The sequence below is a fragment of the Saccostrea echinata genome, unplaced genomic scaffold (genome assembly GCF_033153115.1).
Source record: "Saccostrea echinata isolate AGI-Se365-2 ecotype Australia unplaced genomic scaffold, CSIRO_AGI_Sech_v1 ptg000022l, whole genome shotgun sequence".
NCBI lineage: Eukaryota > Metazoa > Mollusca > Bivalvia > Ostreida > Ostreidae > Saccostrea > Saccostrea echinata.
Window position 1 is genome coordinate 1,832,100 of NW_026889771.1, and position 27,246 is coordinate 1,859,345.

The 27,246-nt window shown below is 32.3% G+C and overlaps 1 protein-coding gene across 1 annotated transcript; it reads left to right on the plus strand.

Moving 5' to 3' along the window:
- Positions 1 to 1,244: 1,244 nt before the first annotated feature.
- LOC133190206 (collagen alpha-1(XXIII) chain-like) lies at positions 1,245 to 27,246 on the plus strand. The gene is made up of 27 exons (XM_061325703.1): positions 1,245 to 2,309; positions 3,062 to 3,146; positions 10,391 to 10,407; positions 12,526 to 12,552; positions 12,713 to 12,748; positions 12,833 to 12,895; positions 13,243 to 13,302; positions 14,538 to 14,609; positions 15,597 to 15,713; positions 16,146 to 16,172; positions 16,265 to 16,291; positions 16,592 to 16,669; positions 17,693 to 17,764; positions 18,780 to 18,893; positions 19,206 to 19,265; positions 22,025 to 22,114; positions 22,353 to 22,403; positions 22,508 to 22,540; positions 22,677 to 22,712; positions 22,858 to 22,893; positions 23,110 to 23,154; positions 23,627 to 23,689; positions 24,726 to 24,797; positions 24,909 to 24,953; positions 25,401 to 25,484; positions 26,091 to 26,178; positions 26,394 to 27,246. The coding sequence occupies exons 1-26, from the start codon at positions 2,049 to 2,051 to the stop codon at positions 26,166 to 26,168; spliced, it is 1,749 nt and encodes a 582-aa protein (XP_061181687.1). The 5' UTR covers positions 1,245 to 2,048; the 3' UTR covers positions 26,169 to 26,178; positions 26,394 to 27,246.

The following is a 27,246-nucleotide window of genomic DNA, read 5'->3' on the forward strand; positions in this document are numbered from 1 at the left end:
GAAACTCCAAATAGCTGTCTAGTCGAAATGCAAAATAAGAGGTGCACAATGGCATTATGTAAAGAAGATTCTGTGAAAGTCTAACTAAATTTTATTCATTGGTATAAAAGTTGTGAATAAGAGATGGATAAGCCTCCACCCTTTATGTTATAGAAAGAATGGCATTGTCCTTGTTTTGCTATGAGAAACCCTAAATATTTTTCCGATTGAAATGTAAAATAAGACGTGCACAATGGCATTATGTAATTGATTCTGTGAAAGTCTAATTAAAATTTATTCAGTGGTATATGAGGAGTTGCAGATAAAAGATGGGTACCCCAAAGTGTCACTGACAGAGGAAGGACTTTGGTTTACTAAAGTATCAAAGATTTTACTATAGTAATTCAACGTGTATTAACTATGGATTTCAGATTGTTATGTTTTAAGCCATACACTTAATTCATACACGCAATCTTAAATATTGAATGGAAATATTACTTGCACAGAAAATGTTCACACATTATTTCAATTCCGAATTTTACATCATTGGTATACTGGATTTACAGATTTTAAGCTTCGAAATCTCAAAAAAAGTTCTAGAGTCAAGTTTTATAGTAAATCAAAGTTTCAAAGTATTTACTATAGTTACACTGTATCTGTAGTAAACTATATAGTTAACTAGCAAATTTTTGTTGGGGAATGTAAGAACGGACATCCCCCGTCACTGTGTACCTCCTGTCGTTCAAGCGGGGGTATGTTCAAAATATGCACATTAAATCTATAGATTATTTTTTAAAAGAAATATTATTATGAAGAGGAATTGAATTATTGGTTACGATAAAAGCATTCTATATCTATAATTAGTGTGATGTACATATATAAAGTACACGGGGAAGGGTGTGTTCGTGTGTGTGTGAGTGTGATTTTCTAGATCATAATATTATTCAAAATATTTGTTAATGCTTATTTTCAGGAGTTGTAGACAAGAATTTGAAATTTTTTAATTCTTCCAATTCCTCAGATCCTTAAATCGACACGTTTTCACAATTAACCGATTTATTTTGAAAAAAAAATGTATTTTTCTCTTAGAGTTTTTGAATTGATATTCGTAATATTTGTTTCCCTTTCATATACCTCTGTCGACTATTGAACCCATTCTGGCATAACTATCGGAATGCAAGATCATGAGAAATTGGCTAACCTACTCCTACGCTGTCCAAAGGCAAATTCTCTTAGAATCTCGGTACCTGAATCAAATTGCTGCCAGATTAGAGGCATTTAGGTTTGGAAAGCGACAATACTGTAAATGCACCTTGATGTGTTTTGTGTGAATTGCACAGTTGGCAGCTCTGACAATTTACTCCCGTGTTACAGATGTTCCTAGCGTTTTTGGTGTGCATGGTTATGATATAGAACAATAAATTTCACGAAATATCTCAAAACTTGCGCCGCAATCGTCCCATTATGTTGCCATTACTCATCTACGTAAAATCAATGAAATGTTGTCAAATCTGAGGTATCACAGCTTGCTTTTTTAGATCTTGATTTAAAAAATAAAAGATAACTGATAGCGAGAAGGAAGTTAAATATTTTGTGTATCAGACTTGCTATTGCTCTCTGAGATTCACATGCTGGAACATTGCCGTCTCTCTCCGCTTTCGACCAAACCATGTGTTATTTTATCAATGCGGATAGCAGTCTAGGAGTTTTTGTAGAACTATATCGAAATCCCATTATATTATTTTAATAAGATATTGTTAATATGGCTGGATATAATAGATGTTTACAAAGTGCGACACATCGTCGGAAAACGGTGAAATTCGATTCCAGTATCCCGAGTTAAAATTCAGTCGGTGTGTATAGGACCGGAACATGCGACCCAAGTAATCGGGCTTTTTATCAAATCATCTTCTCAAAGATTGTGGCTTTTATTCAGGATTATCACACACTTTTCTTCCATGGATTTACAAAGTGGTGGAGTAATTTTACAGTCTTTGTTGAAATGAGTTAGCGACATTTGAAAAAAAAAAGATTCTGAAGGACTCGATTTCAAATATAGAAGAATAAACATGGAGAAAGGTAGGTCGGAGAGGACAATGAGAAGACTAGAGACGGACAAATGTCTGCGATGCTCTCTGTGGATGTTTTCAGGGATTGCCATATCCCTGATGGTGGTTTTATTGGGATTTACAATATGGACGTTAGTGTCCTATCAGAACACAGTTATCTCCCTTCAGTCAAGGGTGGACAAACTTGAAGTGGATTTAGAATTATTCAGATCGAACAGAGAGGATATAATTGCTACGAAAGTTGAAGAAGAAGTTTCTAAGGTACGTATTTTTGCTGTGATTTTCACGATTTCCATTGAGGCAATTTCAGAGAAATAAATTTCGTTCAAGAACCGCGAAGGAACGGTATAGAATTTGTTTGAAGCGATGTGGAGTAAATCTGATAAGAATCTATTCAGCAGACATATAAGCTTAGATATCCCCAATAACTGATGGATATATACATCATGTTAATTACCAGTACTTGAGTTATTCCGATACGGGATACTTGTGTGTTCGCCTGTTGGAGCCCGATATCAAATAGCTACTATAGTATATATATATAGTATATATATATATATATATATATATATATATATATATATATATATAGTATATATATATATATATATATATATATATATATATATATATATATATATATATATATATAGTATATAGTATATACTATAGTATACATCTTAAGACAGTGACCAATGCCTAGAATCAAAAAATCTAAAAATCTGCGACATATCAATTCTGCATCATCCAAATTAAAAATAAATAATGTAAATTAAATTTTTAAGTATGAAATATACATAAAAGCATTATTGTGTGTGTGTGTTTTGTTTTGTTTTGTTTTTTTTTTTTTGCTGATTTTGTTTCATTTTCCATGGGTTTGACAACACGGTCCGAGGATTAAGAAATTTTATACTAGTATTGTACCTATATACATGTTTGGTGTACATTAAAACAGATATATCAGGTGTCTTGACATTACACAAAGACAAAATATTTTGATTTTATTTTTCTAGAAATTGCAACTAGTAACGGCGCAGCTACCAAGTTTCTACACGCATTCCCAACCCCGTTATAAAAGACAGTCATGCACCTGTCGAGGTGAGTACTAATTAACCACCCACGCACGTTAGAGGTCAAGGTTGCAACCATAAAAACACCATTGATACACTGAGAGAGTTTGTCTCATGAATTGAATAAGGGTATCTCATTTGTAGAATAAATTTCCACACACTTAAAAATTTTCGGTTTTGGACAGAGACAAAATATGGTACAAAAATATGTATATCTGTGCACAATCTTGACATTGCTGATAGAATTGGGGGTCCAACTGTAAACACCCCCCTCTCTGTCTCAAACTGCCAGATACATGTATACAGGTATAACAAGGCAGGTAAGCTTTCAAAGTCCTAGCTTTGAGGAAACCTGACGTATTAACATTTTGCACTCCCATTTTCAAGGACAAGGTTGTAGGTAATGTCTTCTTTTCGTACGTGGCGTAATTTTGACGTAAAGATGAAGAAAGAAAAATGTCAACAACATTAGGATAAAAGTAGACATAAGAGTGTATATAAATTCAAGTGAAAGAGATTCTAATGTTCACTATGCTCTGGGTTGTTTCAACAAGGGTCTTGTTTACGTTAAGTAATTAGCCTCTACTGCGATTATGAGATAAGAACTGCGAATCTAATATATTGACTGCGACTTAAATCCAGATCCTCTTCAATTCGATTACATTGAAGAAGATAGTTTTTAGCTAACAGTTTATTATTAACTAATAATATTTATGAACGACCCCACAGAGCATCCACGCGCGCGATAACATCTCGTTCTCTTCACGTGTCCCGCGCTAACTAGAACTTCAATGTCGTCGAACCGTGACATGGTTAAGTTCTGCATGTCAAAGAAAACTTGTGTTGTGGATTATTCTGTTTAAAAAATGGGGAAGTTTGAACGTCTAATTAGGTCTGTAGACACTAATTAAATGCGCTTCCTGTGTTTAGGGTTTAAGCACTTTTAATCCGCTCTCCTAATTGAATAAACGCATTTTGGAAAAGTGCGAAATATTGTTTTTGCTTTTTGAGAAATTGCTTATTTTTTGCGTCTGCAAGACATAAGCAGAGAGAGAGAGGGAGAGAGAGAGAGAGTTGGTAGCCCGTTGTTGAGTTCTTTACTGAATACTCTGAACTTTTGCTACAGTGTAATAGGAAACGATTACAACCTCTTAGTAGCCCATAAACAAGACATGAACCTGTTTGAAACAGGTATCAAATTTGATCCCGGTAATTTGTGTTTACTTCATCTTATTTTACGAGATCTAATCACAACAGCACCTGCAGTTCTGTTCTATTGTGAAGACGACGTTCAATGTCTCCACGTAATTCAGGACTTGTAACCAAAGTACTGCTTAAACATTAAAAGTAGATTGCTTCCCAACTGGAAGTGAATAAAAAGAATAGCTTTAATTTCAATAGCATTGTAATCAAATTGTTATGGATACTTAGAATGATTTTGAACATTCCTTTGCTGTCATTTCCTTTGCGTTTATGTTTACATGTATGTTTCCCATCCTATGCTTTTCTGCGACGCTTACCAGAAATCTGCTTCTGATGCTTAACATTTCTCAACTATATGTACTGTATGACAATGTCTTAGTATGTCTGGTATTTCAATTGATTTTTTTGATATTCTATACACTCTATACGTAAAACGGGAAAGATAAAGGAAAAAAACAGAGATTTGGTCATTTGTTTGTCGTATTTTCAAAAAATTTAACTGTATCTGTTAATTTTCAAAAAAGGAACATTTTGATCATTCTTTTAATAATTCTGACAGGCTAATATATATAATTTTTGGAATTATATAAACCTAATTTTTGGAGTTAACCATGTTTTCCTTGTGTACTATGTAAGACAAGTAGACAATATCCTGATTTAGACTGGTCGAGGATAATGTCTAATTGATTCTTTCCAGTATCATATCCCTTCTGAAAACGAGGCTTGTTATTTACATGTATTCATTTGTACATATGGATACATTTATAGTTTATCATTTACCAACTTGAAACTTACTTTATATTTTAATTTTAATTATAAATAAGTATGCGATACCTTAAATGTATCCAAATTGTATAGATACTAGCTAGTAATCGGCTTCTATACTTTCGTTCAGTTGTAAATTTCGCACATTGTCTAATTTCACGAAGAAAACAACTTTGAAAACATCTCTTAAGGAAGTCCTGTTATGTTTAAAATGTCGTATAACTATTATAGATCTGAACTGTAATTGGCGTAAATAATTTGACAATATTAAATGGTTGTTTAAAGGGGCAAAACAACTTAAGATATGAATGTGAAAAGCCGTTAACCTTTCACCTAGAAACAAATGTGATGAATTCACTGTGTGAAGAACAGATGGTCCTTCTATATTAATCTTTGCTTTGTTTTCTATTTCTTGCCAATACATGGTTTGTAAATCTTCACAAGTAACCATCATTATTGATAAATAAAAAACTAATCTTTCATTTTTAGTATCAAAACCTAGAATGCGGGATTCCTTTGGTATTCTCCGCGCCCTAAGGTCGTACAAGGTCAGAAGTAAAAACGGACAAAACTGTCTGACAAAAACAACTAAAATACATAAATGATAAAAACTACCAGGGTCTGTTGTCGTTCTAGAGCAAAAATGAAAGCCAATGTCTCATTTAAAGTTGCTTTTATCAGGATGTAAAGGTGTTAAGTCAGTGGTAGCTATGCCGGACCACCTCTCAACGTGTTCGAAGTGAATTCTATTTTGATTGATGAGAAACCACTAAACTGCCTCTGGTATCAATAATCAACAAGAAACCGCCATGTTGTGACAAGAACGCGATAAAGAGGGCTCTGGTTTTGTAACCGAATACAGGTCCATGCATTACAATGAATACTGACAGATGAAGACGTGAAAGAATGTCTGAGTTAACGTTTGTCTTAGTGATACCAGTAGATTTTCTAAAGATGCTACTTATTTTTACATACTTGTTCGAAAACTGACAGGTCTGTTGAAATGTTTTGTTTTACAAATGAGAATGTTTGATAAGATGTATTTCATAGTTTTTCGATAATATTGTCAGTAGCTTTTTGAAGGATATAGATTTGGAAATAGTTAATAATTTTTATTGACATTACTGCAAAAGAAACTTTTGAAGAGCCTAGTTTGTTATTTTTTGCAAGATAACGATAGCAACTATAGATTTTAAAAAAATCTAAATATTAAAACATGAACATGGAAATATACATATTTCTATTTCCATTTTGTCTTATCACAACAAGTGAGCTATGTGATTTTTCAACCGCGACAATTTATGTTATTTGAAAATTTCATCGAAGAAAAAAATCCAAACGTTTTAAATAGCATAAAGAATGTCGAGTGACATATCCCATCTATATTTTGTGGACGACGAAAGAATTAAGAGGTTAATGTTTTCGAACATATTTCAGGTTTCTATTTCTAAACCACTTCGACATTAAGTTTAATATTTATGAATTAAAAAAAAAAACTTGGAAATTCCTTTAACTACGATGAAAAACCTCAAATGTTCTTTGCATCATCAAAGATATATCTGGTTACTTTTAAGATACATTTTTAATACAATCGATTATACGTGATTTTTTGAAACTTTAACAGTCATGATAGATTTCAAAGAATCTTCCTCTGGGGGCATTTTATCGCTCAAAACTGTTTAAATGTAAAAAAAAAAAAAAATAGGAGGAAAAAAAAAACAATCAACGAAACAAACAAATAAAAAAAATTACTTTATTTTCATGTTGAGTAGTCAGCATTAAGTGCATAATTAGAAATTACAAATACATTTGTATAACTGTAGCAGTTCTTTTACATTTCATCTATTGTTGAGATACATGTAAATAAAGTTGAACAAGTATCTATATGTATTTACCTTTCTACAGTATCGACCATGTTTGTGGTTTCAGTTAAGAATAAGTTGAAAACAAAACCATCATTACATAACCAATATCATTTATAAGAAAGAGCTTTAATAAAGATTATAATGAATTTAATTTGAACACTTGATCAAATTTCATTCCTTGCAGTACAATAAAAGTATGGAAAAATAGATCATAATAGATGAAAATATAATCTATCATTAAGTCATATGCTGACTGACGTTTTTCATACTAATTGTTAGGAAATTATTTACACAATGAATTTTCGGCGGATTTTTCCGTTATTGATCATGACAAGGAGCGCAGGCGCGTGTGACCGGTCGGCAGGGGATGCTCACTCCTCCATGACACCTGATCCCACCTTTGATCTTTTTTTGGAGGTCCGTGTTTTCTCTGCTCCCGATTTATACTGTTTTAATGGACTTTAAGCTTGAATACTATTCGTTATCTCCATATTTCATGAATTTGTTTTGAATACCAGCTTTGCTTTATAAGCCAGACAAAATAAGACCAATGTTCTATAACATAGAATTTTTATATCATAGAAACGTTCTTTTTAAAATAACAACATAGACATTTTTTTGATTGCTTTGGCAGAGAATGTAGACGCTTTTCAAATCGCCGGACCAGAAGCTCCTTCTTATAGTGAAAACCATGACTGAAGAATTAACAACATGATAAACCTAAGTAATACCCCTTATTACGCGTGATTGGTTCATGCTCAAAACAATTGAAATAAAGTTTACCTACTGGTAACATATGTCTTATTAAAATACGGGAAATGGAGGGTCTGGATGAAATCTTCTCCAAATCTTAAATTGTTCTGTGGTAGATCCCAATTACATAAATATAAAGACTGCATGTTATCTGGGATTGGAATTAAATGCACGGTAGATAGTCTGTGATGAATTTTTACTTAAGGTATACAAGATTCATATACAGAGCATGAAAAGTCTGAGAACTTATATATATTCATCAAAATCTTTGAAAAACAAGTTCAGTCCGTTTTTTTAAAGGTCGTGGGATTGAAAAAAAAGTGCTTGAATGTCATACTTCTTATTGTTAACTCTTCCAGTTTGTTAAAAGGAAATATATTTTGATACTTCATGTTTCAATTTTCTGTATAGTTTACGGATTTTGAAATAATTTGGTTTGGTAAACAACTTTGATAAGCTTATGGTCTAGTGTGGGAAAATTGGGTGACATCTTTAAAATCATTCAGTTTTGATTTATTTTTTTTACAATACGAACTACATGTGTTAGTAAAAGATACGCTTATAAACTGGCAAATCAAATATTATAAACTGGCAAATGAAATAGACAAACTAACGCAGCATATCAACTGAATACTAGTCCTATTCCAAAGAATGTCTGTCTAACATTTGAGATAAACACAGCAGAACGATCCAGAACTGTTGAAGATAACAAAACTATTTTTTGTCCAAAGGTGTAATAATTTAACAAAGAAGCACAATATAATTACTGGGTAGGACATTTAAGTACACTATATCTATCTTTGTTTTTATACACTTCTCAGTATTTATGATCACAGAAGCAATGGATGATTACATCAGAAGCAAGTGCAAAAACACTCCCCCTTAAAATCTCATCAACAGGTGCGCGTGGCGTAGCATCCCGTGATAAAACGAAAATGGAAGCACCGTGACGCGTGCGCTTTTGATATGTGTTCATTGAAGAAATGATGTTCCTTAATTTTGTGAATGAAGTCAAATAAGCTTGTGATCATCTAAATGTGAAATTCTGTCTAGTCTTTCACAAACTTAATGGTATGTCTCAGTCAGTTGGATTTTTTGAAGCAATAGAATTGAAGAATTTATTTCTTAAATCAAAGTTTTAGAATTCACTGCAATTCAAACTACCAACAACCATCTTTATGCAAAATTCATATGCCTAAATTTTATGACTTTAATTCAAGAAGTAAAACAGAATTTAAAACTACCTATAAAAATCTTAAATTCGTTGAATTTTAAATCTTAAATGTCAGATAGGTTGTCTTTCCAGTTGTGTCGCCGGGGCCATCTCTGCCTCGCAGTAGCAAAAGTTCTACCAGTAAATCTTTGGTTCTTTTCTTTTAAATCTTTTTTTTTAATTAAGGGGAAGCATGGACTATGAAAGCTTTACTTGTTAATTCAGTGTTCGGTCCAAAGTCCCGAATATCCAGCAAGATCTTTTTAAAATCCGTCCCTCCCAAAGATGCCATTATTATGATTATTTACATGTATCTATGTTCTGAGTCATGGGCAAAAGTTTTAAACCAAACTAGAATAAAAAATTAATGGTAAAAAAAACCCCACTAAGATTTCTAAAGAAATTCAGTGATCTTAAGTGGATAAAACAATCAATGACCTCTGTGATTGCCTATTCTATTGAAATAAATATTTCAAAAATATTTCAGCAAATACAATTGTTTTCAGATCTATGGCAGTTGCTTTCACTTATTTATTTTAAAAAAAATATGAATGTCAAGTAATTTATAAAGACACAAATGAAATGTGATTTAATAAAAGTCTCTAGAAAAGACACAAGATGTGAAAAACATGATTTCAACAGCAAAAAGCATCTGATATTTATGCGATGTAAACGAATGTTTTATAATATACTATGTTCTACAAATTTTACAATTCATACACAATGTGTTGTAAATTTGTCAAAACAATGTAGGAATGTGCTTGAAAGCATACCATTAATGCTTGTTCATTTGAGTTCCAGCCCTTTCATAATAAGGAAGAGCTGTGTTTCAGTCGGAGAGGCGGATGCGGAATCTCGGGATAGTCTTTATATTCAATTTCGCTTAATGTTCGTTAACCTTTAGAATTTATGCTGGCAACGTTCTATAACTTCTCTCAAAGAATTTTGACATCCTTTGCAGTATATTTAACTTGTAATAAAGTATTTCTCGGAAAATATACATTTAACATCGAAAATAGAAGAATGCTAAACTAATAAAGTATACTAGTAGTTCTTTTACACTTTATGCCTATGATTATGTAACAGATTATGAAACTATATAGATGACGTATATGTGATGTCTGTGGGAATATGAGTGTCTACTTGTCAGCTTTGACCATGACGTCATTGCAGAATACTGAAGAGCAATACTCTTACAAATGAGTTTGTTCACATCTGTCTTTTCTGATTTTCGTCTAATTTAAAAAAAAAATGATGAAGAATGATTCACTTAATACATTCTTTTCTTTTCTTTTTTTTTAAAGATGTTTATAGGATTCATTCGATGCATTAATATATATAGTTTTATATAATAACTAGATAAAGATATTCTAAAATGATCATCTGTTTATCCACTTAAGAGAACTGAATTTCTAAATAAATTGAAAAGCGTTTTGAAAAGCATAAAAATTATAGATACGTATTCCTTTACAGGTCAGAAAGGCGAGAAGGTAACTATTATTTTTGTTGTGCTTTACTTCAATAAAAAATGAATATGAATAAAGAAAATTGGAAGAATATTACATTATACCAATTGTACATAACATGATGTGTTTCAGGGAGACAGTGGTTTTCCGGTATTGTTAAAAATCGATATTTTCTTTTCTTCTATCTTATTTTACGAGATCATATAAAAACTAACAATTTCCACTAAAATTTTCTGGAGAGTTGGTTATATTAGCTTCTTTATTGCCTTTAACTTTCTTTCCAAAGGATATATAATTGATATATTTAATGAATTTCGTATTAATTAAAATACGATAAATAACAATTTTATCTCCCTGTTTGTGGTAGATTGTGGGAATAATAAATGCTTTAGTTTATCTATAAGATGTACCTGCTTTCAGTTATCACAAAGGTAGTTTCAAACTAATTCATCATAATTAAAATTTAGTATTTAGCCTCATTAAAACCAACAAGTCTAGATAATTACTTTAGTTCAAGGTTGTCTTGTTAATTTCTCTAGTGCAAATTACTCGCGTTTCTCTTAAAACTAGACGGCAATATTTTTTTTCGAGTAATCCAATTTCCTTTTCTCGGGCTTATGCCTCCCATGTTGAAAAAAGGATTAATACATTCATTTCACGCCAGCTCTCTAAGGGGGTACTCCAATATTCCTCGGGTAGCGCATGTTTAAACGTCACTTTCCCGGATCTGCGGTTTCTCAATGCATTATTGCAGTCAGCTGCAGACGCAGTTAACATGGAATAAATGTACTCCTGATTGGCCTGCTGCAATTGTGTCTGTTTGATGAGGCATAATGATGTATAGATGAAGGTGCCTAGAGTTTGACAAATGTCTTTATTCTGTTTCAAATGCACGAAACATAAAACAGATAACCATTTAAAAGAAAGTGATCGCTGAAAGTAGTGCTGCAATTTGTTAAATGATGGATATTTCGGAAAAGTGCACATACATGCACATACGTTAATCTGCAGGGATATAGCTTATCCAAAAAAAAGGTCATATGTTATATTTCAAGATGGGTTTAAATGCAGTTTAATTAACTTCAAATGAAAGGACTGAAAGAATTTAAAGAACACAGTTATGAAAAGTAACTAGATGTTGATATACTAATAAATGCACGTATCATCGTTTTGATATTTGGGAATTAAAATACATGGAAATTTTGCAGTGTGTTTGAGCCTATCGTTTTATGCAATAATATTTATCGTTTAGATAAAACCATTTTTAATTTAGTAATTAATTATTTTTGGATTAGTAGTTAGTCATTTGGTTGAATTAATAATTAGTCATCATTGAATTAGAAGGCAGTCATTTTGGGTATATTTTTCAGGGACCTAAAGGTGATATCGGCTACCCAGGGTTTCCGGTCCGTTTGAATTTTACATCAAAATTATCATTTAAAGCACAGTAATTAAACTGTTACATGTACTCGACACAAATAAAACCAGCATGACTTGAAAAACGTCACAAAAAACGGAATGATAAATTATTGCATAACTTTGGATCACCAAATAATACTCGATTTTTTTTTTGAATTACTTCTTAAATGATTTTCGATTTTTTTTTTTTAAATTAAAATGTTCAGTGTGTGTTTGTTGACTATGAGAAATAAAGAAACACTAATAACATAAAAAAACCACTGCTAATACTTATCTTATACTTATCTCATAATAAATGCTTCTAAAACGCTTCTCATTATTTAACTTTTAAGTTCAAATTCATTAACATACAGAAGCACGATTTTCTTACCCTTTTTGGGGAGTGTATTATAATCTCTAACCCAGCTCCTTATAACACTGGTAACATATCATTTGTTATTAATCCTAACAGATGCTACATGTATGTAAAATAAATTAATAAAATGTATTTTTAGAAAGTTGTCAAAGATTAGGCAATAGTTTTCTTGCAAGAGTATAAAAGTCTTTAATATTTCTAATAAGTAGTTTTTCAAAGGTTATAAAATTTCAATTCTGTTATTTTAATTTCTAATAAATATGTGTATTGGTTAAAATTAACATAGACAATCATAATGGCATGTTCAGCTAATACGATATATAAAATTCACCATTTCTGAAACGTCATTGAATCCTTATTTGTTGCAGGGTTCCATGGGACAAACAGGACCAAAGGTAGATAACTCTACAGATTAATCTTTATCAAATGCAGTGTTTCGGGTTTTTGCATTATTTAGTGTATTTTAATTATTTATTTATTTTGTTCACAAAACATTATTTACCAGTATTTGATGATGCTTACATAGCATTAATATCTTGTTTATTTTGACCTCAGGGTAATACTGGTGAACCGGGTCCTCAGGGACCAAAGGTAAGGCAAAATTTCTTATTTAAATTTTTGAAAAATTTTATAAATTTTACTCGAATCACATCAGTACGGATTATTGTGTTTCAGGGAGAAAAAGGAGACAAGGGTAATGAGGGTTTACCTGGATATGATGGAGCGCCAGGACCAAAGGTAAAAAACAAATCTCTATTTCTGTCTGAACTTCGTGTTTCAGATCAATTGAATTACTTTTAGACAAATCAGAATGAGATGTATATGATAATTCGGTTATTTGTTAATGTGTTTTTATTTGATATTAAGGATAATTCGTAACATAGATGCATTATCGCAGAATCTTTAATCTCCCTTTGAACTATCTTGTAACCCGAAGGATTATAATTGATATAATACTTCTGTTCTTAGCAGGGATTTCTAAGCAATCTGGCAATCATGAAATGCTTTAGAGGCATTTGAAGTATTATACCATATCATTCTACTTTACATCAAGTTTATTGTGACAATGTGATTTTATTCTACAGGGGGTTAAAAGGTCAATTCGATTCCAAGACGAAACGTTCCGAAATATAGTAGACCTTAAGGTATCAAAATCATGAGACAAAAAAAAAAAAAAAAATCGCAGTAAATATAAAGCACTCTGAAATTCTTGAAAATTATAATTGAAGTCTCACGTCAACAAAATTTGACGTAATACGTTTCCGGTTTTATTAGGGGGCGTCTTACGAAGTTATTACTATCAAGGTCGGTACCCTGCATGTTAATTCTACTCAGTATTTTGCGCATGCCCTGAGAACTGCTTAATGTAAAATTAGTTCTTCTTGCAGGAGGAAGCGCATGCCACAAATGTATTTGCATTGCATTGTTTTGTCACATTTCAATAAGCATTGTCAATTTCAGTTAGTTCAAGTGGTTTTTTTCCTTAATGCATTACACTGTAGACCAAATTAATAGTTTTAGAAATGAAGACTTCAGCCAAAGTGTTTTAAAACTGCTTATTGGCATGCAATTGAATAATAATAATAAAAAACTAAAAAATGAATTGTTAGGAGAAAAAAAATCTGCATGTATTGTACAGTCAATCTTTAGGAACATATGTTTGAAGAATTATGATAAACACAAAGTCATGAAAGTATTTGGTCTTTGTGAAAACTTGATATTATTTGGAGAGAAACTTTAACATCAAGGAAAAACAAAACATAATCAAAATAACAAAGTTTGTTTAGTCAGTAAACAACTGTTGTTTTGGGAAACAACTGTAAAATAATCAAGTTCTGATGATGTGTGATGAGTATCTTAAACCGCAAAGTTACGCAAACTCAAAATACGAGATCTCTACGCACACACACTTTTGTCTCAGTATACAGACAGTTTCATTGTTGTTATATACTTATACACCAGAGTCTGACTTTGTATTCTTTAACACAAAATGAACAGACAACCAAATAAAAAAAAAACAAGGGGATATATATATATATATATATATATATATATATATATATATATATATATATATATATATATATATATATATATATATATATATATATATAAATGTATGTATGTATAAACGTAAACACTCAAACAAAGGTGAAAAAATGAATTCCCTCCAATGAAAAACAACAAACCAAGCAAACAGAGAGCAAAACAGAATTGGAAAAACAAACAAGAAGGAAAACAAATGCATGCATCAGTATTGCATGCATTAATATAGTAAAACAGCGCATTATGAAATTTTTTTTTTAATGGAATTATTAGGTACTAGTATTTAATAATGGTGTTGTATGAATGCATGAATGAAGCATGTTCCTCCTTGAAGGGTGACCGCGGACCGAAGGGTGTACCCAGTTTCGTTCCAGAAGAGGCAGAACGTCAGCTCGAGATTCTCAAGGTAGTGTTGGAGGATTTTTTTTTTTACTTTCGATGGCAGTTCTTAATACGATGAAATGTAATGCCCATGTGTACTGTTTTATATCCGGAATTATTTAATTATGTATTGATTTGGCTTGCTAATTCCCAAAACATGCACATGGTGACACTGTATTTTAGGAAGTAGTCTCCTAAACCAGGAACAAAAACTCTAACTGAAAATTATTGTTTATTGGATCGAACTATCTTAAAACTATATTTTCTGTAGTGTAATGAATCCAGGCATCTCTTCCTTCACTTGTAGAAAATGTGTCAGAAGTATTTTTTTTTTCAAATTCAGCATTTCCTCTCGTTATCTGCTTGGAGAAATATGGCTGAGGAGAAAATTAAAAAAAATCCAAAGTGTAATTTGCTTTTATTCCTGAAATAAATACTGCAACCAATTTTTCTTAATCTTTTAATTTCAATCCTGAACGGAAGCTCGTTAGTTACCCAAGATCTTACCTGTGTATTAAGTTCGATTTCAATTAAGTGCTGTATACAGAAGTAAAAAGAAGGAGCTCATGCATCTCGATTCAGAGAGCACGTTATTGCCTGTTTGTTATAGTTCACACAGTACTCAGTATGTAAACTACATGTTGGTAGATGGATACCTTGTGTTCTGTGTTCCCGATGCATGTGCATGTGTGATTTAAGATGAATGAAAACTGAATAAATATAAATTATTGTATTTGTACTTGTATTTGTATATCTTTGATCTTTGTTTATGATACATGTATTAAGAATCAATGCTCATTTTGAAACAATCTCCATCAGAACTATTTGATTTTTGATGTAATATATTGAGTCATCTGAAAAAAAGACGAAGGTTAAAAACAAGCCCTTAATCTCCCTTAATCTTTATAGACAGATTACAACAGTATATTGTAATTCATGTTTCAAAAAAGACCACGGAACAACATATCTGTGAAGAGTTTAGGCTTATGAATATTTTGTGAACTGTATTCAGGGAGAACCAGGAGAGAAAGGCGCCAAGGGGCTTCAGGGCGATCCAGGTGCACCAGGACCGAAGGGGGATACAGGGTTACCCGGATTTGATGGGTTACCTGGACCAGCCGGACCACAGGTGGATATATTCTTTTGCAGAAAATCTTAATTTTTTGTCCCAGGTCATGCTGTGCATCACTAACATTGTCAAGTTCTAGCTTGCAGTGCTGCTAGAAAAGCTTAAAGATTTTTTTTTCATTTCTGTGTAAAAACTCTTTGCCCCATTTTTGCATGGTCTCATCTCTGCACAGGCATTTTATTTTTTAATTTGTTCTCCCTCTCAATAGTTCAGTCAATATTTATTAAACTTGTGCTAAAATTTACTCACTTTATGAGTAAAATATTAAGACGAAGTATGCATAGATAGAAATTTGTTGATGTCTTTGATTTTTTGCATGTTTATTACGTAATGGACAAATATTGTGCCACTTATTTCCATTCTCCTAAAGCAGGTCAGAATAACTTTTACCCATTTCCCCTGTTAATCTGTATTGGGGTATCTTTGTTACAGGGACCTCCTGGGCCGAAGGGCGATCGAGTAAGTAGATTCTTGAGTGTATGACATGGTATCTGGATTGTGTGATAGAATCACTGAGGCTGAGGTAGAGTTATTTATTTCTTCATTTGTAGGGTGTTCCGGGCAATCCGGGAGTACCGGTAAGAATTTAATCACATTTTCCATTGGATTAAAAGGAGGAAAATCTTCTAAGTTGCTATGTCTCGCCGTTTTAAGATTTGTTAAGAAATTAAAAAGTCCTAAAGCTTTAAATTAAAATTAAATATAAAAAATACATCTATATTTTATTAAAGCTGATTGGCTTTCAAAATGGAGTAGGATTAAAAAGGTCAATAGCTTACAATTAATGATTATCAATAACTTTATGGTAAATAATTGAAGTGTGAAGGTGGCAGGTTCAATTGTTATTCTCTTTCAAACCGAACATATCCTTATGTTAGGGCATGATGGGATCGAAGGGGGTTCAAGGTCTCCCTGGTAGAGGCGACCCAGGACCTCCAGGTCCTCAAGGTCAGCAAGTAAGTCTCGGAGCATGCGCAATTGCATGACGTCATTCATGTTGAGTTGCTTGGCGTCAAGAAGTGTGATCCGGTAGTTTTGAATACAAAGTGTGCATTGATGTACTAAAACGTAAACTACATTTAGATTCGGTCATGAGCATGGAGATGGGACACCTTATATGCATGTCTGATACACTGTGGGCCAAATCATGATTCCTAAATTTTAGAGTTGAGGTACAGTTCAAATGAAATTTATTTCAGGTAGCTGGTCTCATGTTATCTGTACCCAATTCAAGGGGTTATCCCGCAGGGTATATAAAGGGAGAGAAAGGGGATATAGGACCACGGGTGAGCTTATTCATCCTGTGATGGTCTCACTAGGTTACTAATCAGCTTTTACTGGAAATTTTGCGCTGCAGTAACTGTACCTTGTTTATGCAGCAATATTTGAAAAATCAAGATGACTGCAGCAAATACAAAATAATCAATAAATAACGCTGCTTAACTCTCAAAATTGTCTGCCTTAAGCGCCACTCGAGAACATGTCGCATGGAGGTGTTGTCCAGCGCTGTAAAATCGGGAGATCCATCCACTCCTGACTCAAATGACGGAGAAGATCAATTGCGTCAGAGACGATCACGAAATCGAGGCTGTTCCAACAGACGGCGCTCAAGAAGGAGGCAATTAGAGGAGGTATTCGGTGGCTATCCTTGGTGGCGGGAAAATTGAAAGTTGCTTTTTCTGCATGTTCATGTATTTGCTGCAGTCCAATAACTTATTATATCAACTAACATCTTTTCAGCTTGCAGAAGGTTTGTATTTGCAGTAATGTGTTTGCAATTTTAACACTTGAAATTTTACATTTTGTTCATATATCTCACATACTTCTGATTATATCTAGGTAACTGTTATATAATCCTCTAACATACACCATTATGGCAATACGCCGTTGAAAGTTGCAAAATTATGTAAATTTTGTTCATGTCATTCAATAAAAAACATAAAGCTCTATGTAACATAAAGAATTTGTTCATCATGAAGGGTGAAATAGGACTTCCGGGATTACCAGGCGTCAGAGGTCAAAAGGGCGACAGAGGAAGACGTGGCAAAAAGGTAAAACAGTCTCAGATTGGTGCAGATGTACGCCCTGCTAATAGAAACACGAATGAATAGTTAAACAAAAGATCACAGCCTAGATGTACAGTGGTCAGCATGTTGTTTTTGTTATGTTGAGCATGTGTTATATTTATGGATAGTTTTGTTTTTCTGTAGCTATCACAGAAGATGTCGCACAAGTTCAATTTCAGATTTAGTGAGTATTTCAATCAACTGAAGAACATACTTGCTTTACTTGAACTCTATCACCGTACATAGAACATCATTTTAAAAACTTTCTAACTATATGAGTGAAAGAAATTCTTTTTTCTAAGTTTATTGTTTTCTAAAGAAATCTTTGCTCCCTTCATTCCTGGGTGCAAATATTTTGTCAAGGACAATCGCAAACAGCATGAAAATAAAATAACATAAAGCCTGAGATTTAATACTAGTGCTTCCTCTTTATAACACACCATTTTGTCAGCTTTAAGGTTTGTGTTTTTTGAGAAATTTGTTTCAATTACGTGTAGTCCTGTCTTATCAATATATTTTGTTATAATTTTTTGGTACACAATTAAAGAACTCGAAATTATAAATATTTACAAGTTTTTTTTTGCATGAACACGTTGCGCATGTACAAAAATAAATTGAATATGAACAGTTTTTTAAAAATAGGATTTTTAGTTCAAATAGCAACTGAAACAATATAAAAAAAGTTTTTAAAAATTTTCTCTGACAAAAATATATTCGTTGTTTTTCTTATGGTTTTACATTTGGTATATATTGACTTTTAATGAGAATATAAGGAATTTAAATGTTCTTCAATTTATTTGCTTGTAAATCTTTACATAGTACACATAGTATTGTTATCGGTGGATGTGGATATATTAAGAGGGGCTTCACACTAAAGTGGTTAATACTGCAAGATTTGAAAATATCTCTGCATATAACCATTCAGTTGAATGAGTTAATATTTTTTTCTTTTACTTATCGTTTAATTTATATAATAAAATATTTTTTTTCCCACGATAAGGGTAAGCGAGGAAAACGAGGCATAGGGAGACCAGGACCACGGGGTCTTCTGGGTAAAAGAGGACTTCCGGGTGAGAAAGGTGCCAAGGGAGATAAAGGGGCACCAGGGGAACAGGTAGGATGATTTTTTTATGTATTACAAAGAAAAGATTTGAGAGCGAAATTGAATTCTGAAAAAAGTATTTGAATTCCATTTTAAAGAAATATTTAACGTTTTTGAGAAAATGGTTATATCACATCGATATGAATATTTGATAATTTAGAGATTAAAAAAATCTGGTATATTTGCTTAGTAAATGTATTCTGTACCCATATATAAGAAAATTGACAGTGCTTTGATGATGTTGGCTGTTGACACATAATGGTAGATTAACTTTCACCTTTATTCTACCTGGGCATTTGACATGCGTTTCCTTTATTACGTCAGGGCGAGCGAGGATTGGGCATTCCTGGAAAAGATGGAAGACCCGGCATCAGAGGCGTTCCTGTAAGTTTGGCAAATGAACTTTTTATTTCTCATAGTTTGTTAAACACAGTTACACTTATTTTTATTATAGTCAGAGTTTAAAAGCACCAAGATTCCGAATGGTTTGCCTCTACCCAAACATTTTCTGGCGAGGAGAGATTTTTAAAACATTAGGGTGTCTCATCTAAGTTCTTGATGACTGTGGGGAAGACTTACTTCAACTTTTTAATTTTACCAGCTGTTTTGATGATTTATTTCTCTTGTGCGTTATATAATATTATATCATAGAACTGTAATTGAAGTCCAAACCTATGTCTTATTTCCTGTATTTTACAGTCTTCGGACTATGCACTTCCTCTCTTTTGTGATTGGTAGAAAATGCATGATGTGAAAATTTTCAATTATTATTTATTGGTTGAAATGCTGTTCAAGGCAAGGGAGATAATTTTCAGGTGATCTAATTTTCGTACGACTTAACAATTTTTCAAAATGTTTAATCTTTAAAAAATCGTCAAAATGAACAAAAGAAAAAATTGCAATAAATAAAAATGATGCTTTATTTTTTTTATAGCAACTATTAAAAAGTTTTTCTGTATTAGTCACATACATAATCAGAAATGTTCTTTTTGCAGGCAAACATTAAAATTTGTATTTATTCTTTTTCTTTCTTTTGCACTGTCTTTCGTATGATAGGGCTAATGTCTATACATGTAATACAGCTTGATAGAAGTATATCAGTATACTGTTTGAGGTTGTTTTGCTAAGACGACAAAACGTTTTAAAAAAATATATACTTCTTTTAGTTATTTTAGTCAAAGATTAGACGATATTATTTGGCTTCATCTGTTGGTCCAATCATAAGTGCAAAATTTGGTTTTCAAAATATACTATTTTTTACTTACAGCTTTTGTCTTACTGTAGACGTTGTTCAAATTTACATTTTATCCAAATTTGTAAGATAATGTCGATGATTGATGCTGATAACCTTAAAATAAAATATGCTTGACGATGTCTATTTGGTCCTCCGTTATTGCCTGGCGCCACGAGCGTCAGTCAGGTTAAGGATAATTTTTCCATGGTTTGAAACTAAGAGTTGAAAGTAGTCAGCTTAACTTTGTACAAGCAAATTTACATCAGAAAATTGTTATTTGCATTTTAATAACAAAGCAGAAGGAACAATAATATTACTGAGGCAAAATGTTGACGAGTTGACCTCCTTTAGAAATTTTTGCATGCAACTGTTTATTTCATACAATTCCCTATACGGATATCAGTGTAACCTTTCTTCTGCGTTTCAGTCCACTTGTCTTCTACGAAAGGGGTGACACAATCATTTCGCGCCAAATGTTCCCGCCTTTTCCTTTGAATGCCTGTTCTTTTGTATGGGTGTGATGACTTCTATGAAATAAAATATTTGTTCGTATAAGCGGATTCTCGAGCTTTAACAACTTAATTCATCACAGAGTTTATAGAACATATCGTATATGGGCAGGTAACACAAAAGCAAGGAATTTGTTAATTTTTCCTAGTTATTTTGTTTTCCTATTTATCTCCAAAATGGATGAGTCCGATTGAATACGCATTTTGGACAGTATTATATATTTCATTCGTTTTTTTTTTTTTTTAATTTTCTTACCCTAGTTTTAATTTAAAGCAATTAAACAATCTTCAATATAATGTCATCATTAACTTCTTTCAAGTGTTATGTACATGGAAGTACATACTTTAGTATTCCACTTGTGGTCCCGTTGTTTTCGTATGCATTGATATGTACTTTAAAATACAGGCAAAACATATATTATATTCACCTGAATTTATTCACTTTCCATTGTTTAAAAGAGTCGGACAGTAGTTATATATTTCAAAAGAAACTTTTTTTGTCGAAATCCTCTCATGGGAAGTTTTCAAAATGTACGGTAACGAAACATTTCTCATCCAAATACTGTTCTCCCTGCCGTGGAACGACGTTTCGCACTATGACGGTTAACAATTTGCATCCGTAAAAAATTATTTCTTTCAACTTCATTAAACAGTTTTTAAATTAAAACGGTTTTATTTTTCCTTTTCTGTTCAATGATATGATATGAAACAGGCATTGGAGCGAAACGTTCTTCACTTTATAAGTACTATAGATAATGATTGCTTTAGTCAGTCAGGCAAGCTTTTTGAAAAGCTGTTACTTGTTAAAACTATGTTTTGTACTAATTTACTTTTGTATACTTGATCCCATCTCTGGAATTTCTTTTTAATGCTCTGTTCAGATTTTACTGCTCGTAGGTTTTTAGAGATCGATCACTCTTTATCCATTTCATTGATGATACAAGGATATCAACAGTCTCGTTTAAAGTCAACATTTTGCAAATTCTATGGTCTATACAATGACCTTGTTCGCAAATAGAATCTAACGTTATGTGTTGACTTTAATTTATACAAATTGTTTGCCATTAATTTCACACTGAATTGTCTACAGATTTGTCCGTTAACCCGATCATGACAAGGGGCAAACGGCGAGTGTGACCGGGGATGCTTACTCTTCCATGGCACCTGATCCCACCTCTGTTTTCAGAGGTCCGCTCACAATTTGTATTCAATTTGTTTGTTGGCTCTGCTCACAATTTGTATTGTTTAAATTAACTTCTTAGCACTGTTCGTTATCTTCACATTTCATGACTGTGTATTTGATGTTACTACATTTATGATACTAGTAATATCTATTTTCTGAGATACTTTTTCTCTATAGAGAATGAGCAAAGATATAAAAGATACTCTCCGTTTTTTAGGGAGAGAAAGGCGACATGGGAGATGAGGGCCCTGAGGGACCCCCAGGACGTGAAGGACAGATAGGTCCTCCTGGCCTTCCGGGCCCCCCAGTAAGCACTGCGAGGAAATGTGTTATAACTTATAACCTTATCAAACTTTGATTAAGTTTATGAAATAGACCATTTCATGCAAACATAAAACAAATACCACTACCTGAATTTCCTTCGCCTTCTATTATCTGTTTTTGGTTAAAATACATGATTATTTGTAAAAGAATGACAAAACAGACAGCGTGTAAATGTGTCACGGTATTTCTGAAGATACAGTTGTTTACATTTTGTATTATAGGGTGATACAAGTATAATAAACAGCGCAGACTTAAAAGGAGTTAGTCGAGTTGTAAGTTTTTACATCTGTTGCATTTGTGTTACATCAATTCTAAACCACGTTAGTTTATTTTTAAATTCTAGATCAATACAAATAATTTTTCTTCTTTTTTTCAGATTCCAGGACCCCCAGGCCCCCCTGGTCCACAGGCAAAATTCATTATTTAACTGATATATCTTATTCGTAACAACACAGAAACTTTATTTAAAACTTGTTTCCATTAAAATAAATACAAAATATTGTTTTAAATATATAGATATCTTGAATATCGTCCATTTCATACAGGGTCCAGCAGGTCTACAAGGAAGACCAGGAATTAAGGTGAGCATCACGATCATTACAGGTGTAACAATAATCATTACAGGTGTAACAATAATCCAAACCAAACATTTCAATAGAAGTGTAAATCCAAGCAGATTCAATGGAATTCAACGTGTTTGAAGAAATTTCTTTGTCTTCATTTTAGGGCGAAAAAGGTCCCGTTGGTCCTAAAGGAGAAATGGTTGGTAGTAATTTATAATGTCTTATTCATTAATTAAATTAACCTGTTTATGTCTTCGATTGGTATAAGTACATGTATACACTTTCTTGAAATTCTCTCTTTTGTCTGAAAGAACAATAATGGCAGTACCAAATGAAAACATGAATTTGTCTTTCCATCTATAATATTTTAACTTTCAATGCTTGTCTGACATTATTAATCTTCGCTTCATCATAGGGTGAAAAGGGGGAGGAAGGACAGATGGGACCAATGGGTTTACCTGTAAGTTCTCTTTGTTTGAAGATGTCTATTTTAAAGTGAATTGTAGATTCATGCATTGATAAACGTATGTAAAAAATTTATTACTAAGAAGGGTTCTAGCTTCATTGTTGCTTTATGGTTTCAATGTTTTGAATGGCTAGAAAAATTGATGTTGTAGTCCCTTTGCTACAGATACATGTATGTGGTTGTCAAATGATATATATATGCTCAGGAAAAAATTACGACTCTGCAATACATGGACTTTATATGAATGTTATTCAATACTTTAAAACCTTCATAGCTTAAGAAATCCTTGTAGTTGCAACTCTACCAAGCAAGTAATTGTGTTAGAAACGTAGTCTATTCTTTATTAGGCCTAATAAGAATGAAAGGATTGCTTAAGGATTGCTTAAGGCACTGTTCCAAACAGGTACATGTAGCTAATATTTTTGGTGTGTAATTGCTAGATTTTAAGTGTAATTGATTAACGTAGGGGCGCTTTGGGCCACAAGGTGAAAAAGGAGAGATTGGGGATAGAGGTCTACAGGGCCCAATGGTGAGTTAAGAAGGTTTGATGATTCGGTGCGCCCTCGTTACATCGGCATTCAGAATACCTCTGTTTAATGGGAAAGAAAAAAAATGCGATGTTTCAAGGGCGGACTGTTTTGTAAACGCCTTGATGCAACCTTGCATGAGATAGTGAACAGGTTTTAAGCACCATAAACTAAGTTGAGTGTATTTTAAAACCCGTTGTAAAATTAATTCTATTTTACATGGATACCATTTTATTTCTGATTTACGGACAGAATACATGTTTATTGGATTATCTGATTTAAAGACGGAATAAATGCATATTGATGTATCTTAATTAAAGCGGAGAATACAAATTACACATGATTTCTTTTCTGCTTGTATGATTTTATTTTGTCAAGGGATCTCAGTATTGATATAAGGATTTGAGTGTCACCATTATGATCACATAACACATATAATTTTATTTTTGGTTTTCATTATTTTAAAAGAGCCTGAAAAATTTAATAAATTTCACCAAAATGACTTTTTGGACACATTTAAATATTTTTCAAGGAAAATATTGGATAGGAAAATTGGAAGTGCATTGAGTAAACTGTACTATTTGATGCAGTGAATGTTTGATATGCATGCTAACCTGCATGATCTTTTTTGTTCTTCCAGGTTTTTCTTTGGTATTCTTTAAAAGCAGGGATCACTGATTAATTGGCTTAAGAATTATGAAATGTCTGCTCTAAGCTTATTATCGTTTGCAACTTTCAACACAATTATATCCATTTATACTTTTTTTTTATTATAACTGACGTGTATATGCTTTATTAATCTTATTATAATAATAAATCATTATGAGTTCATAAAAAGTTATATATAATTGAAATGTACTTGAAAGGAAAACTTCACGATTCTGTTTTTTTGTTGTTGATTTTCTAATTAAATTCATGCCTTTGGTAATTATGATTATCATTTTGATCTGTAAAAATAAAAGGAAAAGAGATATACATGTATTTATCTTATCCACATAATTGACGGATCTTTGTGAAAAAAACTCGCCGATTTTTCAGGGACCACCGGGTCCTCCTGGGCCATTGAACACAGTGAATGAAGGTGCATGCACATGTCAGAAAGGCGAAAAGGTAAGAAAGATAACCATGTGGATGTGCTCGATGAATTTTCTATTAATGTTTTTGAATCCCGTATTTGTTGCATTGTACGAAAAAAATCCCAGTGTGCATTTTATCATTTAGGGGGATAGGGGAAGAAGGGGCAAGCGAGGACCTAAAGGAATGCAGGTATTGTTTCTGCCATTTTCGTTTCCTTTTCACTATTGGCAAAAAAAAAAAAAAAAAAAAAAAAAAAATACGTAGCATGTGTAGGAAAAAAAATACTGATTTTTTTGCTATGGTCAAATTAAAAAAAAAATATATAATGATAATGTATGTTAATAATTCAGAGGGTATATTACTCTACACATTTGATAATTAGAAATCCTGTTTTTAAATAAATGATAAAGTTTAAACCTAGCTGCAGGAGATAATCAGAGCACATTTTGAGAATTTAGCCAATTGATTATAAATATCTTAATTGCAAGGTATAAAACAAGGTTGTAATGTGGTTTTATGTTTGTTGTCATAATATCTGTTGATTTATTGTTGTTGTTGTCATTGTGTGTGTCCCAATAGTTGTATTTTTGACTCTTGAAATGCTCTTGCTAATTGTTCATGGTTTTGCGTGGTCAGGGAATGCCCGGTCTAGACGCCCCTTGTCCTGTTGGTGAAAATGGTCTTCCATTACCCGGTTGTGGTATTCAGTATTACACAGAGGTAACAAGCATGCTCCATCTTACACATCCGTGCATGATGTTACCCAACCTTTATTTTCTTGTTTTGGAATCTTATTTTAATAGTTCTTTTAATTGCATGACAGGTATTTATTTTACGATTTTTTGCTAATAATGTTAGACGGACATGTTTTAAGTAACTCTTTGGACAAGACATACCGGAGATGTGTCGAATGAGCATGCACTGAAAAATATTTAGTGATGGCAATCCTTAAACAATGCACAAGCGCTCGTCTGCTTACTCTCAAAGTACTAGGGGTTGGTTTGTTATACCAGACGTGTTTGGTTTATCATAGGTCACTCCTATTCCTCAAAATTAAGTGAAAGAAGTGCAAGTCTGTCAAATTTAAATGGAAAAACGTCGCAAAGACATGCCTCCATCTTGTATGAATAAAGCTTTACTACATCATGAAAAGTAAGCAGGTGCTTGTGTGCGGCATCCTAAACAGTCGCATGTTTACTTGTCTTGGGCATACGTAATTTTCCCTGCTTTGGAATCACATTTTCAATTGCATAAGATTCTGAGTTTATTTGGTTATGGGTATTTATTGATATTATTGCCTGTAAAGAATATATATTTCCACTATAGGGAACACCTGGATATTCCTGTCCCGTGGGTCCAGATGGCATAGCTCGCTGCGGAAACACTGGGAATAACAGGGGATAGGTAACCAAAGGTAGATTTTTTTTTGTAAAGCTGATTTGAAAAATGGCCATAAACAAACTCTTTTTGAGTTGTTTTGACACAAGACACATTCTTTTCATCGGCCAAGAATAAGAACTGGGGTCAAAATTCTAGAAATGAAATTCATTATGAATGGAACTGAAAAAGATACTGTGTAGAAGGAAAAATAAACTCCAAAATCTAACAAACTACGGTTTCTTTTTGTAGATTTGTTTTTATTGTCTCTCAGCTTCCAAGCACGCTCATCTTTTCCACAGAAAACACTTTTTGAAGTCAAAATTCAGCGATACCAGGATATTCATGTTTTATTTAAAGACATCTATCGTAAATATTCAGCGTTCATCTTCATAACTTTGTATATGATTTTCATATAATAGTATTTTAGATTTTTCATTTTTCATTTGTGATTGATTGCAATAATACATGTATTATTCATTTTGTTATTTGTTGTATCTTGGATGTTTAATTGTCACATTCTTAATAACTGCTGTACATATATTTTACCAAAGAAACTCAAATATTCAGATTTCAATTTTAAAAAGTAATATGTTAGTACAGACTATAGTTTTAATATAAATATGCATCGTTTTCCATTTTTATGATATATATGGTTTTGTACAATGTGTATTCAGAGTAACGGAGATTAAAATATTTAATATACATTTGTGAATGATGGTTTTCTCACAGATGAATCATAGTCATATTTTAGCAGTTTTTTTTGCTATTCGAATTTCTAAATTGAAAAAAAAGATGCAACACTGCCTAATAAAGATTGTTATTTATACATCTGTAATCAATACGAGAGGAAATTAAGGATCTCAAGTTGCAGAAATTAAAAGTCTCGAAGAATTTTATGAATTCTTTTGTGGCAAATCAATTATTGATCTAATACAACTTAGACTATTATGAATGAATAGTGTTAATATTCTGATTTGTAATTACAGATAAAAAAAATTATGAGAAAAAAATATTGTTATATTTCAAAAATACTTCTTTTTGTTAAATGAATTGTAATTAATAAACTATTGTATATGTTTACATTAGTAAATAATACCACTTA